Raw genomic sequence first — 15,739 nt, 5'->3', positions numbered from 1 at the left:
GTAATACTCAGCCCAAGGGCTAGATCGTCTCCTCAGGGAATGCGTTCTAATCTTGAATTTTACATTCTCCCAATCGAAATTAAAAGGGTATTGAACTCGATTCAGATTCGGGATTTTCAACATTGTTGAGATTTATTCAGACCAATTAAAACAACAGGCAATTTGAAACTCCAAAACTAACAAGCACTGAATTAACGAACTAAGATGGAAACCCTAATCTACTCAAGGAAACATCGAAACATGCATTAATTAAAGACGGTAACCTAAAACATGGAGTTAAAAATACCCAATGGAAACTCAATCAAACACATACACGTGCAATAAAAACCGGACCTTTAACACGAATCAAGAATTCGAACCAACATCACAATTTAAACGCAGACACCAACAAAAATTAACGCTTTAAACAACTTAAACGATAACGGACGTAATAAAAATACGAACTTTAATAAAACTGACCCTAACTAAACCGAATAATTACGTGAGGAAATAAATAAGATAATTACTGAACTACCAACTCAAACATTTAAAATTTCGTGAACTGTCAACTAAATTTAAAACTTACCAACTAAATTACGTGAGAAAATAAATAAATAATCTTTGCAATAATAAAAAAAATAATATTAAGAATTTAAATTTTTCAATAACATCAATAAAAAAATAAAAATATTAACTAACAATAAAAGAAACAAAGAAAGAAGAGAGAGAGAGAGAGAGAGAGAGAGAGAGAGAGAGAGAGAGAGAGAGAGAGAGAGAGAGAGAGAGAGAGAGAGAGAGAGAATCCTTGGGCTAGAGTTGTGGCTGGCCGAAGGCTGGAGGATTGTGCTGTCTGCTGGAGCTGTGAAGTTTGGAGGCTGGAAGGAGGAGCTCTAGCCTGGGGGCTGTGCAGCAACTCCAGGAGGTTCACGGTGATGCTGTAAAGGAGTGAAGCCTCGAGTGTTGGTGGCTAGGGGGGCAGAATCTTGCTAGTGTGGCTGGTCCGAAGGTGACAACAAAGAACTGGCCGGAGCTTGAGGCAAGGACCAGCAGGAGGCAGTCGGGAGGGGCAGGAGATCTATTGGTGTGAGAGAAAACCGGGGGGGGGAGTAGAGGGAAGAAGCTGGGAGAAAGTAAAAGGGAAAGAGGAGAAACTAGGGAAGAAGGAGGAGCTGGGGAAGATAGGGAAAGAAGCAGGCTCGAGAGGGTGAGAGATAGAAGAAAAGTAAAACAAAGAAAGGGAGAGAAGGGAAAGTAGGGAGGAGAGCCCACGGGGGTTGCCTGCGTAGGGGGAAGAGAACAGGGGAATAAAGAAGGGAAGTTCTGGAGCCCTACGACTCGGATCCGTCAACTTGACCCGGCCATGCATGGTTGGGTCACATCAAAACATGGTTTTATTATTATTTTTTCTTATTTTTTTCATCTTTGCTCTCTGCGTTCATAGCCAAGTTTGACCTTCCTAAAGCCCGTTTTTCGCGAAACTCAAAACACAGAAGTTGTAGATAATTCTTTTCACTTTCTCCAAAAATTTGAATCGTCTCGATTGAAGCTTGGACGGGAAAGTGATGCTCGAATTAAGAACAAATACTGGTTTTGGTTCCTGAGAATTTTTCTGCCATAAAAAATTACCAAAAAATCATAAATTATGCAATAAAACTCAAAAATGATAAATACGACACTTTATTAAAATATGGGACATAATTGGCCATTTATTTAAAAATATGAGCCATAAAGCACAGGTTAAAATGCCCAATTACGCAGTTTTGGCGCGTAATCAAGTATTATTCATAAAGTATAGTATTTATGTAGTGTATTTGTTGTGTGCAAGTAGAAAAAAAAATGTGTGAAGGAAAATTCAGCAATTTTAGCTTGCTTACCTATTGTGCAGCAGTCAATATTTTGAACATATCTGAAGTTGTAGACCTCAAATTGAGCTGATATTTTATATCTAAAAGGACAATACATATATCTAAAAATTTTATGTTTTGAATAATTTCAAATTTAGTGTGCATGTATGTGAAATATTGCAATCAATCTGGGTGAAGATAAGTCAACAATGCTGACTGCGCAGAACTTGCTATTTTGGACATATCTGGAGCTTCAAACCTTGAATAAAAATGAAATTTGGTATTTAAATGCCCAAGACATGAGGTTACAACTTTTATGTTTTGACAAGCTCCCATTCCATGTGTAAAGGGGTAAAAAGGAAGCAATCTCATAGAAGTTGATAAAATTTCAGCTTGTGTTCAAACTTGTGTTCACACTTGCATAAGGTGCTTGTGATGCCTATAAAAGGAAACCTTGGGAGAGCTCTAAGGACATGAAATTCTGACCATTCTTCTCCCAAAATTGTTGTAGAACTTCTCTCTCAAGTTTGTGAGATGAATTGTAAATTAGGCTAGAGTTCTTAACAAGGCTAGAGATCTACGAACCTCTATGTGTAGTATTTCTACTTCTCTAGTTTGATTCAAATTCGAGTTTAATAAATGTAATATTTTTTATTATGTATGAAGCTCTTTATCATTTTCAGTTTCAATTAAACCAAAGATTATGGTTTTCAAGTTCATATAAATTCAATCATGCTTTCTTTATGCGATTTCTTTTTAATCATAGTTTTATTTTATAGGTTGATCTTTTACTGTAGTATTGTCAGTAGATATATTGTCGATTTTGGATAACTTATAAGATAACATCTTCTTGTTCTCAAGGAAAAAGAGTTTTATGAATATCAAATACATTTGTTTGTCATTTGTTTTTCAAAGAAATACTTTTTGATTGAAGGTTTGAGATGTGAAACTTTCAGTTGAGTTATAAAATTGAATCAAAGTAGGAAATAGATTTACGAAGCATAAAAGGGATTCTCAATGCCTTGTTATACTTAATACTTGATTTTCTTCAACTTAATTTGTTGTAAGCGCTTCCTCGTGGGATCAATACCTCAATCTATACTTCAATAACCACTAGTATATTTTGAGCATAACCAAAATTTGGCGTCGTTGCTGGGGAAGCCATATCAATAAGAAAGGTTTGTACTTCAAAGGTAAAGTTAGATTTTTTTTTTTTCTACCTTTTCTTTTCTTTTAATGGAAGGCTAAGCCTCCTACTTTTACTTGTAATTTCTCACGTCTCTTATTTTTTCCATTGTTAATATTAATCTTATGGATGACTAAGCCACCTATTTCTTATTAATGTTATTATTATTATTAATTTTTTTTATATGGTCGGCTAAGCTGCCTTTTATTATTTTTATTTTCTCTTTTATGGATGGCTATGCCTCATAGCTTCATTTTATTCTCTTGTTAAAGTTTTTTCTAATAGATTTTTATTTTATTTTTTATAGTTTATGTTCTAAAAAAAGAAAGAAAAAAAAAAAGAATTTCCCTTTGTTTTGGGTGTATGTTTTGGCAGCCAATTAAGCGTGGAAGACTTGTGAGAAGAGTTGAAATTGAGTAGCAACCAAGCCCCACTACTAGTGAGACCTCATTTGATTCTTGGTCAAACATAACATTGTCTGACACACCTGCTACCATGAATCAACTTGTGCCTAATCCTGCATAGCCTGTGAAGGACTACTTGCACCCAACCCGTACAACCACTCCATCATGTATCATGTTTCCCGCAAACACTCTACAACTGGATTTCAAACTGGGCATGATCCAACGCCTATCCACCTTTCATGGATTAGAATGTGAAAATCCATATGTACATGTTAGGGAATTTGAGGAGGTAGTGGCCATTTTTTATAGCCAACCCAATGCCATAGATTCTATTACACTAAAATTTTTCCCATTCTCTCTAAAAGACAAAGCAAAGAATTGGTTATACTCTCTGAGACCGAGATCCTTAGGTACATGGGTGGAAATGACTGAAGCTTTCTTTAATAAATATTTCCCTCACCATAAGACCAATAATGTGAAAAGACAGATCTCAACCTTTGCCCAAAAAGATTGTGAAACCGTATACCAAGCATAGGAAAGGTTTAAAGGATTGTTAAATTTGTGCCCACACCATGGGTATCAGAATTGGCGCCTAGTTAGCTACTTTTATGAAGGACTCACAATTACAGAGCGCCAATTTGTGGAGATGATGTGCAATGGAGAGTTTCTCCAAAAAGATCCTCATGAAGGGATTGAATTCTTATATGACCTAGCTAAGAAAGCTCACACCTGAACTGGACCCAGTGCTACTAATAACACCAATAGGTTAAAACCTAGTGGTGTCTACCATCTACGAGAAGAAGACCACCTCAAGGCCCAATTGAATCATGTAACAAAGAAACTTGAAGCCTTGGAAAGCAGAGGTAATCGGCCCATTCAAACAGTCGCTAGAGTGGAATCTCAAGTCACTTGCTTTGTCTGTGGAGAAGGGGACCACCCAGCTCAGGAATGTCCCACCTATGAAGAGATGCGAGGTATGTGTAACGACCTCGACCCACCACGTGGGCCTGGAGTGCTACTTTAGTGACATCTATGTACCTACTACCTTGTTCACCATATATAAAACACATATATGCAGTGGAAATAAAATATAAAATCCTCAAATTACATTACCAGAGTTCTAACTATCTTTATACACAAATATATCCATTTTCACATAATTACATCCCATAAAACTAAAAAAAAACAAAAATCTTTATCTAGACACTACCTACATAAATTTACACCTCTAACCTGGCTCCTCTAGCCCGCTAGACCCGATCTCTAGGAATTCTTGAAAAGATAGTTTATAAAGTAGGGGTGAGGCACAACTCTTAAAGGGAAAGATTAAGTTAATGTTACTGTGTGGTCAGCATGCATTTAGTGTATAGAAAATAACCAGTTCACTAAGAAGATAAACATATTTATCAAAAAATTCTTATTTTACACTCACACACACAATTAGCCGACGATAGGGAAGATTACCCACCCATACAAGTAGCTTCTCTCTGCTCTAGTATCATTACTGCTACCAGGGCACTCACCTTTTTCAGTAAGCCCTCGAAGTTATCTTATTAATTAACCGTGTCGCGACGTCCCGGGAGCGCATGTGCCCCGGGCGGCGAAATTAAAAATCATTTAAATATTTTTAAGGAAAATACATGGAATGTTGGAGTCGTCACTAACCTTTAGTGCGGTTAGAACACATGATTACTACCCCGGTAGAGGTAGAATCGGTCTACATTACCAGAGTTGGGGTCGGGAGTTCGGTTACGCGAGGGGAAGGTACGAGCACCCCCTACGTGCCTGTTCTTATGAACGGTACCTAATTAATTTGAAATTATCCCTAAGTTAATCTAATAATTCTTTAAATTACTCCTTCTTATGAATTTATAAATACACATAAATAAATAAATAAATAAATAAAAATAAATACAATATATACATATATATATTCCCTCAGAGCTTAGGGTACGTGATGCCCAAAGGCTCATACCCCCGCAATAAAATCATAGGGATATAAATACGAAAATACTTAATACAATAATACAAAAATACTAGAAATAGTAAATATTGTAATACAATAGAAACATAGAAAATAATAAATATATATATATATATATATATATATATATATATATATATGATAATAATAAGGCTAATACATCATAATGATAATACACTACATGTAATAACTATTCTACTATGATAGTGATACATATATATATCTCATAATATTAATAACATATAAATGTTAAAACAATATTTTAATATTATATATCATAACACGTAAGTACTAACATTGTACAATAATAGTATTATTAGAATGATAATATACCTATATCACACTATTAGCAATAGTAATACACATATATTATAACAATACTACTAGAATACTAATACACATATACCACAATAATATACATATCTTAATACGTAAATATTAATATTATACCATAATAATACTACTATACTAATAATACATATATATCATAATTTTAATAACTATACAATATGATAATAATACATTTTAACAAATACATGCAAAATCCCTAATTCTAAATAATCAAAACTTTAACATAGCACTAACAAAACCCTAATATTAAGAATAAAGGAAACATTTAAGAACTCGCCAATAAATCAAACCCTAAAAGTTAAAAACAAACATGGAAGCAAATAAGATGAAATTATTGAATTAGCCAATCCCTAAAATAAATATACAATATATGCAATAATATTTATGGAAATAATTGAAGCCTTACCATTAATGTACAATAAAAATGTGGAAACAAATTAAACCCTATACTACACATGCAATATATACAATAATAGAAACTATTACACAAGTAATATTACCGAAAGCAATTTAAACCCTAAAGTTAATAAATAAAACACGCGACAATAATTATGGGAATAATTTAAAACCTTACCATTAATATATTATGACAATATGAGAGACCAATCGAACCCTAAATAAAGCATATGATGAACAAAACCCTAAATATACCATTAAAACCCTAAATACAACACGTAATAATTTAAACCCTAAATACACAATATATACTAAAATAAATAACATACCACAAGATAGTAAACAACAATAACATAGATACCCTAAATAATAAATAAGTATATCACAATGATTGAAAATACAATGATAATATAAACACTTTGCACCGATATTCAAACGATAAATATGGACATGTAATAAGGTATTAAAAAAAATAATAATCCAACAATAATACTAATACATATAATAAGAGTCTAAACATGAAAGCTATATATTACAAAACAAAGACACTAAATATTACACATACCTGCATAAATAAAAAACAAAAACAACAAAACAAAACAAAAACCCGAATATTAGATATTAGTAAAGACCAAAATTAGAAGAGAAATAAATAAAAACAGAATAAAACAAAATGACAAAAATAAAATGAAATTGCATGCTTGTGTGTGTGTGTTCTGTGCAGGGAGACTCACCGAGGACTTACCATGGGGGGGTACCACCGGAGTTAATGGGCGGCGACAGTGTCGGCGGCTGAGCAGAGAACTTACCAACAGAGGGGCTGGCAGCGAGGGGCACTGGAATTTGGGAGCTGCCAGGCGTTGATGGTGGTGGTTCTTCGCAGAGGAGAGGAGATGGCGCGTGGCTTTGCTGGAGGCTGGAACAGAGGACTTCCGGTGGTGTAACTTGCTGAGGGAATGACGCACGGGGCAGAGGAGTTGCAGAGGGGTCTGGTGTGGCTCGTGGCTGTCCGGAGGTTGCTGCTGGAGGCTGGACGGCTGCGGGAGTTGCAGAGTAGAGGGGCTGCGATGGCTGTGGAGGTTCGGGCGTGGAGTTGATGGTCGGATGGAAGCTGGGCTGGGGCTATTGTGGTGTTGGCCGTGAGGTAGCCTGCTGCAGGGATGGTCCTCGGATTGCAGCGATGACGGTCTGTTTTGGTTCCGTCCCTGCGGCACTCTCCTGCTCCGGGAATGCATGTGGAAGATGGCGATGGCAGTAGGGGGGGGCAGTTGCTGGTGGCCGGAGTTGAAGATGGGAAGCCTGTGAGGACCTCTGGCCTTTCTGTGTTACGTGAGGAGCTGTAGGAGGTCGGAAGAAGAAGAAGAAGAAGAAGAAGAAGGAAAAGAAAATTTTTGCTCCGTTTGCTAGGCTACGCCCCCGCCGCTTGACCTCCGTGTATCACCCTTATATAAAAAAAAAATTTGACAACCCTAAAAACCTTTTCTTTTTGATTTTCTTTTTCTTTTTTCTTTTTTTTTTTTACTTTTATTCTTATGGTAATAATGAAAAAGGAAATAATAATAATAATAATAATTATCATAATAATATAAGTATCCATAAGATAATAATAATAATACTACTACTATTAATAGTAAATACTAATAAGTAATAATGGTAAAAATAATAAAGATAATATCAGTAAAATAATAATAATAATAATAATAATGCTAATAAAAATAGACTAATAATACAAAAAGTAATAATAATAATAATAATAATAATAATAATAATAATAATAATAATAATAATAATAATAATAAATGGAAAACAAAAATAATTATAGTAAAGTAAAAATAAAATAAAGATAATAAAAGTACTAGTAATAATAATAAAAATGAAAAATAATAATAATAATAATAGCAAAATAATATTTAAGTACTAATAATATAGGAAAATAATAATAATAATAATAAATAATAATAAAAAAATAACAATAATAATAATAATAATAATAATAATAATAATAATAATAAATAAAGTATCAATTTTGAATAAAATAATAATAATAATAATAATAATAATAATAATATAACAATAAAATAAATGGAAAACAAAAATAATTATAGTAAAGTAAAAATAAAATAAAGATAATAAAAGTACTAGTAATAATAATAAAAGTGAATAATAATAATAATAATAATAGCAAAATAATATTTAAGTACTAATAATATGGGAAAATAATAATAATAATAATAATAATAATAATAATAAATAATAATAAAAAAAATAACAATAATAATAATAATAATAATAATAATAAAGTATCAATTTTGAATAAAATAATAATAATAATAATAATAATAATAATAATAATAATAATAATAAGGTAATAATAATAAATATAGTAAATTAATAATAACAATAATAATAAATAAATAAATAATTATAAGAAAGTAATAATAAAAATACTAATAATAATAATAAAATAATAATAAAAAGGGAACCCCTTGTTCTATTTGGCTAGAGCAAAAATAGGGTGTCTACAGCTGCCCCTCTTTGTAGGCTTAGTTGCTTTAATGTAACGGTAGGAACTCTCCTACGTTTTTTGTAGTAACAAGCCTGCAAAGATAAAAGACGCCTATTTTAGCCAGGCCACGCAACTATCTGGGCTTTTCAATCGGGTGTTGTTTGCTTTTGCCAATCAGGGATAATTTGCACTGAATGTAAGAATCCAAACGCCAAAGTATGTGAGAATGACTTGCACTGGGTTTAAGAACCCGAGCGCCAAATTACATGAGAATGTCTTGCACTGGGTTTGAGAACTCGAGCGCCAAAGTACATGAGAATGACTTGCACTGGGTTTGAGAATCCGAGCGCCAAAGTATATGAGACTAACTTGCACTGGGTTTGAGAACCCGAGCGCCAAAGTATATGAGAATGACTTGCACTGGGTTTGAGAACCCGAGCGCCAAAGTACATGAGACTAACTTGCACTAGGTTTGAGAACCCGAGCGCCAAAGTATATGGGAATGACTTGCACTGGGTTTGAGAACCCGAGCGCCAAAGTACATGAGACTAACTTGCACTAGGTTTGAGAACCCGAGCGCCAAAGTATATGAGAATGACTTGCACTGGGTTTGAGAACCCGAGCGACAAAGTACAATGATGGCTTGCTTCGAATGTAAGAATCCGAGCCGTAGGGATACGATGATCCAGCCATGAGACACAATGATGGCTTGCTTCGAATGTAAGAATCCGAGCCGTAGGGACACGATGATCCAGCCATGGGACACAATGATGGCTTGCTTCGAATGTAAGAATCCGAGCCGTAGGGACACGATGATCCAGCTATAGGACACAATGATAGCTTGCTTCGAATGTAAGAATCCGAGCTGTAGGGACACGATGATCCAGCCATGGGACACAATGATGGCTTGCTTCGAATGTAAGAATCCGAGCCGTAAGGACACGATGATCCAGCCATGGGACACAATGATGGCTTGCTTCGAATGTAAGAATCTGAGCCGTAGGGACACGATGATCCAACCATGGGATGCAATGATGGCTTGCTTCGAATGTAAGAATCCGAGCCGTAGGGACACGATGATCCAGCCATGGGACACAATGATGGCTTGCTTCGAATGTAAGAATCCGAGCCGTAGGGACACGATGATCCAGCCATGGGACACAATGATGGCTTGCTTCGAATGTAAGAATCCGAGCCGTAGGGACACGATGATCCAGCTATGGGACACAATAATGGCTTGCTTCGAATGTAAGAATCCGAGCCGTAGGGACACGATGATTCAGCCATGGGACAAAATAATGGCTTGCTTCGAATGTGAGAATCCGAGCCGTAGGGACACGATGATCCAGCCATGGGACACAATGATGGCTTGCTTCGAATGTAAGAATCCGAGCAGTAGTGAATACGATGATCCGAGCCACCTCAACCAGTAACAAGGTGTGAAAGCAAAGTTTGGAAAGTTGTTACTCTATTTGAAAAATGCTCTTGGGGTAAAGTCTGAATGTCAATGAATGAATCCCCTTGTCTTTGGGGTCTGTTGCCCTAGTTTCAAAATAAATCAATGTGTGTCTAGGGTCAACTTGCCTCAGTTTTTCAAGTAAATCAATGTGTGCTTGGGGTCAGCTACCCCAGCTCAGGATTAAACACAACTGAAATCTCTCTATCAAGGATGTCAAATGATCATTCGATAGCTCAAGACAAGTGTGAAGGGTGCTCTATTATTGCTTATGATACTAGAATGCGATGATATGTTACTATATGTATGCATGTGGCTAACTTATAATGCAGTGATATGTTGCTATTGATAGCATGTTACTAACTTATGATTATATGTATGCATTTTTTATATATATTTTTTATTTTTTTGTGTAATGCATGAAGCGCACAATGGTGATGCATAAGATGTATGGTAACGCGTGAAATGCATGACAATGTATGGGATGCATGGTAATACATGCAATGCATGAGATGTGTGGTAATGTGTGAAATATAATGCAATGCATGAAATGTATGGAATACATGAAATGTAGGTACTGCATGCAATGGATGATAATGCATGAAATGTAGATAATGCATGAAATGCATGGTAATGCATGAAATGTATGGTAATGCATGAAATGCATGGCAATGCATGAAATTTAGGTGATGCATAAATTACATGGCAATGCATGAAATTTAGGTGATGCATAAATTACATGGCAATGCATGAGATGTATGGTAATGCATGGTATGCATGACAATATATGAAATTTAGGTAATACATGAAATGCATGACAATGTATGAAATTTGAGGCAATGCATGAATCTTTTCTCCCAATGCGCTTGTGATCAATGACCTCATCTTTGGTCTCTACATGAAGCTCGCCATATTTGAATGGATCTGTAACTGACCTTGGCTTAATCTTCTTTATTCATCCAGTCATGAAAGTGATTGACTCAGCTCAAATGAAAATCACAAAATCTGCCCCAGTTGAATGGACCTACAGCTGATCTTGACTTTGATTTCATATTCCAATCTGATAAGAAGGTGCTTGAATGGGACCTACTGAGACTCAATTCGAAATTTGCCCCAGTTAAATTCATCTGCCACCGATCTTGACTCTATTATTGGAGTCCTTTTGAACTTGACATAACATTTGCCCTAGTTTGACTGCTCTTTCTCCAAAGGTATCTTTTTCATAGAAAGTATTAGTGATTTTGAAACTCTTTGACTATCCATCCTTTTTTAACGCTCTAAAGAGTAAAAAGTGTTTTTTTTTTTTTAAGGAACGAGAAATGATTATACAACTATGACGTCAACTTGCTAAATCAAAGGCCATTTGCACAAAATAAATGTTTTAACATGTTTCAATGCTATCATAGGGAAAAATTCATACCAGTATTCAAAAGTCGTATAACGTTGATTTCCCAGCCTAGATGACTGTCTTTCTCTTCAACTGCCCCAGTTCCATCAACCCATGCTTTGATCTCAAGATGGTCTTTAAGACTCGGGACGAAACGTAGGCTTAGGGATGTAGGATTTTAGAATAAAAGGGAAACTAAGGCTCAAAAATACCACCCCAAATAATGTTTTATGCCCCTAGTTCGAGTTGAGGTGTTTTGCAAGATGTTGACCGAACTTGTTATTTCAACAAGCTGCCTACGTACCTTTTCAGGATCAGGTCATTACGTAGTTCAGACTCAGTATTGAGTCTGACAAATCATTAGAGACAACAACGTATACCAATCTGGTCAGGACTTTCATTTGGACCGTAATGTAGGCTAAGGATATGGGTTAAAGAAGAAAGGAATTACATAAGGCTCAAAATCATCAATTTTATCAAGGGTAACTTGGTCAAAGATCACATATGTAGTAAGTCCCTTATTCTCTTTCTTCTTCTTCCTGTTTTTCTTCTTTTCCTTCTTTTACTGCAACTTTCACTTTTTCTTTTATAAAGGAATCTTGACTTCATTTTCATTTGAACTTCAATTGGGACCAATCTTTTTTTAAAAAAAAAAACTGCCCAGTGTGGAGTGTGATCCTTTGACGGGTTAATCAAGAAATGAATCTTTCAAGCTCAAAAGGGGTTGGCAAGGGATTTATTCTTTGACTTTCTTTTGGGTAGCAGAATAATGGCTTGCCATCCTTTTGGTAATGACTATTGTCTCAAATGATTTGCCAAACGTTAAGGGACCCAAACCCAGGTTGGATTTTTGGTGATCTGACTTTTAAGAAAAAGCTGGCTTAACATTCAGGCTCAATTTGGTTAACAAATGGTAAATCGATGTTTGGGTTCTTTTTAGGGATAACTGGTCGGCCAAAGAGGGCCATCCATCATTTGATCAAAACATGAGTGATTAATTGATAGGAAATTATCAGAACAGCGTAGCCACTTCGTTGAATTCCTTGGAAAGTAAAAAAAAAAACTTCTTCATAATGTCTGAATTCAATGATTGTTTCATCCTTTAACATCTCTTTCTAGCTCATGAACACTGGCAATATTACTTTCCCTATTCCGGCATGAAACATAAGCAAACATAATTTGGCAATGGGACTCATGATGCAAGTGAGATAACGAAATGCATAATTCATTTTATTGAGAATAGAAACTATTCCGAGACACAGGCGTCCACGGATTACGAAAAGCAAATAACAATGGAAAACAAAAGAACATCAACTGAAAAGGATTAGATAGTCAAAAGTTCAGTACTCCATCACTTTAGCCTCGGCGGATAATGACTGAAACCATTGATTTGGGAACCTCCTGGATATGTCAACTACTTCCTTCCTCGTGTTTGGGCAAAGGATTCCCCTGGATTCCCGGTTGCTTGTCGTAGAATGCTAACCATCCATCATCTCTTAATGATTGCACTTTATGCTTGAAGGCCCAACATCGGTCAATAGTATGGCCGGGAGAGTTAGCATGGTACTCACAACGAACCCCAGGATCATACCACTGTGGAGGAGGGTTCGCAACGGGCATCCCAGGGATTGCAGATACCATCCCCTTTTCCCGCAGCTGAGGAAATAATTCGGCATATGTCATGGGAATGGGGTCCACCCTTCGGAAGTTTCTGGTCACAAACCTGTCTTGTGTTTGCTGATTCGGTGGACTAGAGTGAACAATCTGGGGCCTTGTGCCTGTATGCGCCGTTTGATTTACCATGGGCTCAAAACCAAAGTTTCTCTTGGGCCATTGGTTCCCACCTCTGGTGTACTGATTCTTCCAATTAAATTGCCCCTATATCATTTGTGCCTCTTCTTCCTTCTTCCTATTAGTCCACTTTTTGCCTAAACCATTTTCCGAGCCACTATCCTTGACTAGGCCCACCTTGATATCGCCTTCAATTCTTCCTCCCGTAGCCACAATATCCATAAAATCATGGGGAGTTGCTCCCCGAAGGTGCGTACGATAGGGGTCTTTTAATGTGCTCACGAATAAGGAGATGGCCTCTCGGTCACTCACCGGGGGGTCCACTTGGATCAACATATCCCTCCACCTATAAGCATATTCTTTGAATGTTTCGGTGGACTTCTTCTCCATCTCTTGTAGAGTCATTCGATCAGGCGCCATTTTCGTCACATGGCGGTAGTGAGTAACAAAGGCGTTGGCCAAGTCCTTCCAAGTGCGGACCCGAGCCTTATCTTGCTGAATGTACCAACGGATGGCGGACCCGGTCAAACTGCTTTGAAAGCAATGCATCATTAGTTTTTCATCGTCTGAGTATACGGCCATTGCTTGGTAGTACATCACTAAATGTGTTCGAGGGCACCGGGTCTCGTCAAACTTTTCAAAGTCCGGCATTTTGAACTTTGGCGGCAGGGTGACTTTAGGCACCAAGCAAAGGTCATTTGGATTAACTGAATCAAAAGTATTAGAACCTTCCATTGCTTTTAAGCGCTTTTCTAATACGTCACAACGACGCTCAGCCTCAGATTTGCTGATCCCCATATCAGAAGGTACTAATGGAGGAGTTCCTACTACTGGGAACCCCTGTGCTGGCATGGTAGGGATGAAAGGAGGCATATTTGGCGGTGGACCCCCCATGACACCAGGCGGCGGAATTGATGTTTGTCCATGATCTGGGGTGAACCCTAGGGGATGAGCGGGGTCCACATCTACTTCGGGATCAACATGCACTGCCTTTCCCTTGTTCATCAGTAACTCTAGAACCTTACTTATCTTGTTATTTATCTCTTCTTGTCCTTGTTCTAGACCCCGGACTCTATTTTCCAATTGTTCACTCATTTCTCTCGCTCTTCGCCTGGTATTGTACTGATGCGTGGTGGTCTCAATTATTGCTTTATATTACTCAAACCACCTCTTTGATTAGGAACTGAAAACCAAAAAATTTCCTTTTTTAGAACCATGAATGCACAATTATGTACTGCATGAGTGAAAGCGTTTTGATGCATGATTAGGGTATGCAATAGGTGTTTATGCATGAATGCAACTAGTGCACTTACATATACAAACAAAGATATAAACGTGCATGCAGCCTATCGTGCATGACTATGTATGAAATGAAATGCATGAATATGATGTCCTAAATTACCACTTAGCTAGAATTCTAGAAAAAATCCCACTAATGAAACGGGTCAAGATTAACATGACCATTGATGGGTCACGATTTCAATTCAATTTCTCCCTTACCCATTCATTTCCTTGATGATGGTCCATGTACCTCAGATTCTATAAAGGGTCAAATTATGTTCTGAGATTGGGGTTGACCCAGGCTAGTCAACCCATTGGATTCATTCAATGTGGACTTGTGGACTTTAGTGTGCACTTGGGCCTCAAGTATTTTAAAATATGGGCTTCGAGCTATTTCATGATGGGTTAAGGCCCTAGTTGAAAAGGAATTGGGCTTGGATCACTTGAAAAAATGTTGGCCCAAATTTTTAGGCAATGGGGTTGAAGTCCTCTTTTGAAATCTGGGTTTGCCCCTTTTTGAAACTTAGGAATGAGCCGAGTTTTTGCTTAGGAAAAGGTCAGGCCCAAGATTTGTTTTTAAAGAATTGGGCCCGAGTTATTTGAAAAGGGTTGGGCCGACCCATATTTTTAAAATGTTTGGGCCAAGTGCTTCCTTTTTTTTTTTTTTTGAAAGGATGGGCCATGGTCTCATTATTGGGCTTTTTTAGAATATTGGCTAAGTAGTATGTAATTCTAAAATGGATGCAGCATGCATGGTATAATACAAGGTATCTCACAGCATATATATAATAGACGGTATGGGGATAAGGATGTCCCAACCTAGGGTAGGTATGTATATACAGGGTTTGTCATGGCACTATCCTAGTTAAGGAAAACTATATACAAGTATGTGTGGGTAAGCTCTAATCCCTATATACAAAGGTTCCCAGCCTAAACCCTATCCTCACCCAATGGGCTTGGACAAAGTTCAAACTGAGCGGAGTGGTTCGCGCGCCCCCAAGGACCTTGTCCCATGAGGGCTAACGGTACTGTGCTCCTTTCTAATCTTAAAGGGTGAAGCCCGGGTAGAGGGCTAGTGAGAGTGTGTGAATTCAAATTTCAACCTAATCCCGCTATCCCCACATTTATTCACATTCTATTAAGAATATGGACACAAGATATCTACAATTAATAT

General features: G+C 36.8%; 1 protein-coding gene and 1 non-coding gene across 2 annotated transcripts in view; both read right to left on the bottom strand.

Annotated features, from left to right (window-relative positions):
* Nucleotides 1–3,885: 3,885 nt before the first annotated feature.
* Nucleotides 3,886–3,992, bottom strand: LOC131161060 (small nucleolar RNA R71). The gene has a single exon (XR_009138221.1). It is a non-coding gene; the product is annotated as a small nucleolar RNA R71 (small nucleolar RNA).
* A 2,707-nt stretch (nucleotides 3,993–6,699) lies between these two features.
* Nucleotides 6,700–15,739, bottom strand: part of LOC131160927 (extensin-like) — a 40,700-nt gene continuing 31,660 nt past the window's right edge. The window contains exons 3-4 of the mRNA XM_058116800.1: nucleotides 6,954–7,481; nucleotides 6,700–6,709 (exon numbers count right to left, since the gene is read on the bottom strand). Coding sequence (XP_057972783.1) covers nucleotides 6,700–6,709; nucleotides 6,954–7,481 — 538 coding nt within the window. The remainder of the gene's footprint in view (nucleotides 6,710–6,953; nucleotides 7,482–15,739) is intronic.

Source organism: Malania oleifera, chromosome 7, assembly GCF_029873635.1.
Source record: "Malania oleifera isolate guangnan ecotype guangnan chromosome 7, ASM2987363v1, whole genome shotgun sequence".
Classification (NCBI taxonomy): domain Eukaryota; kingdom Viridiplantae; phylum Streptophyta; class Magnoliopsida; order Santalales; family Ximeniaceae; genus Malania; species Malania oleifera.
The sequence above is the reverse complement of the archived record's forward strand: the minus strand, read 5'-3'. Positions and strand labels throughout refer to the sequence as shown.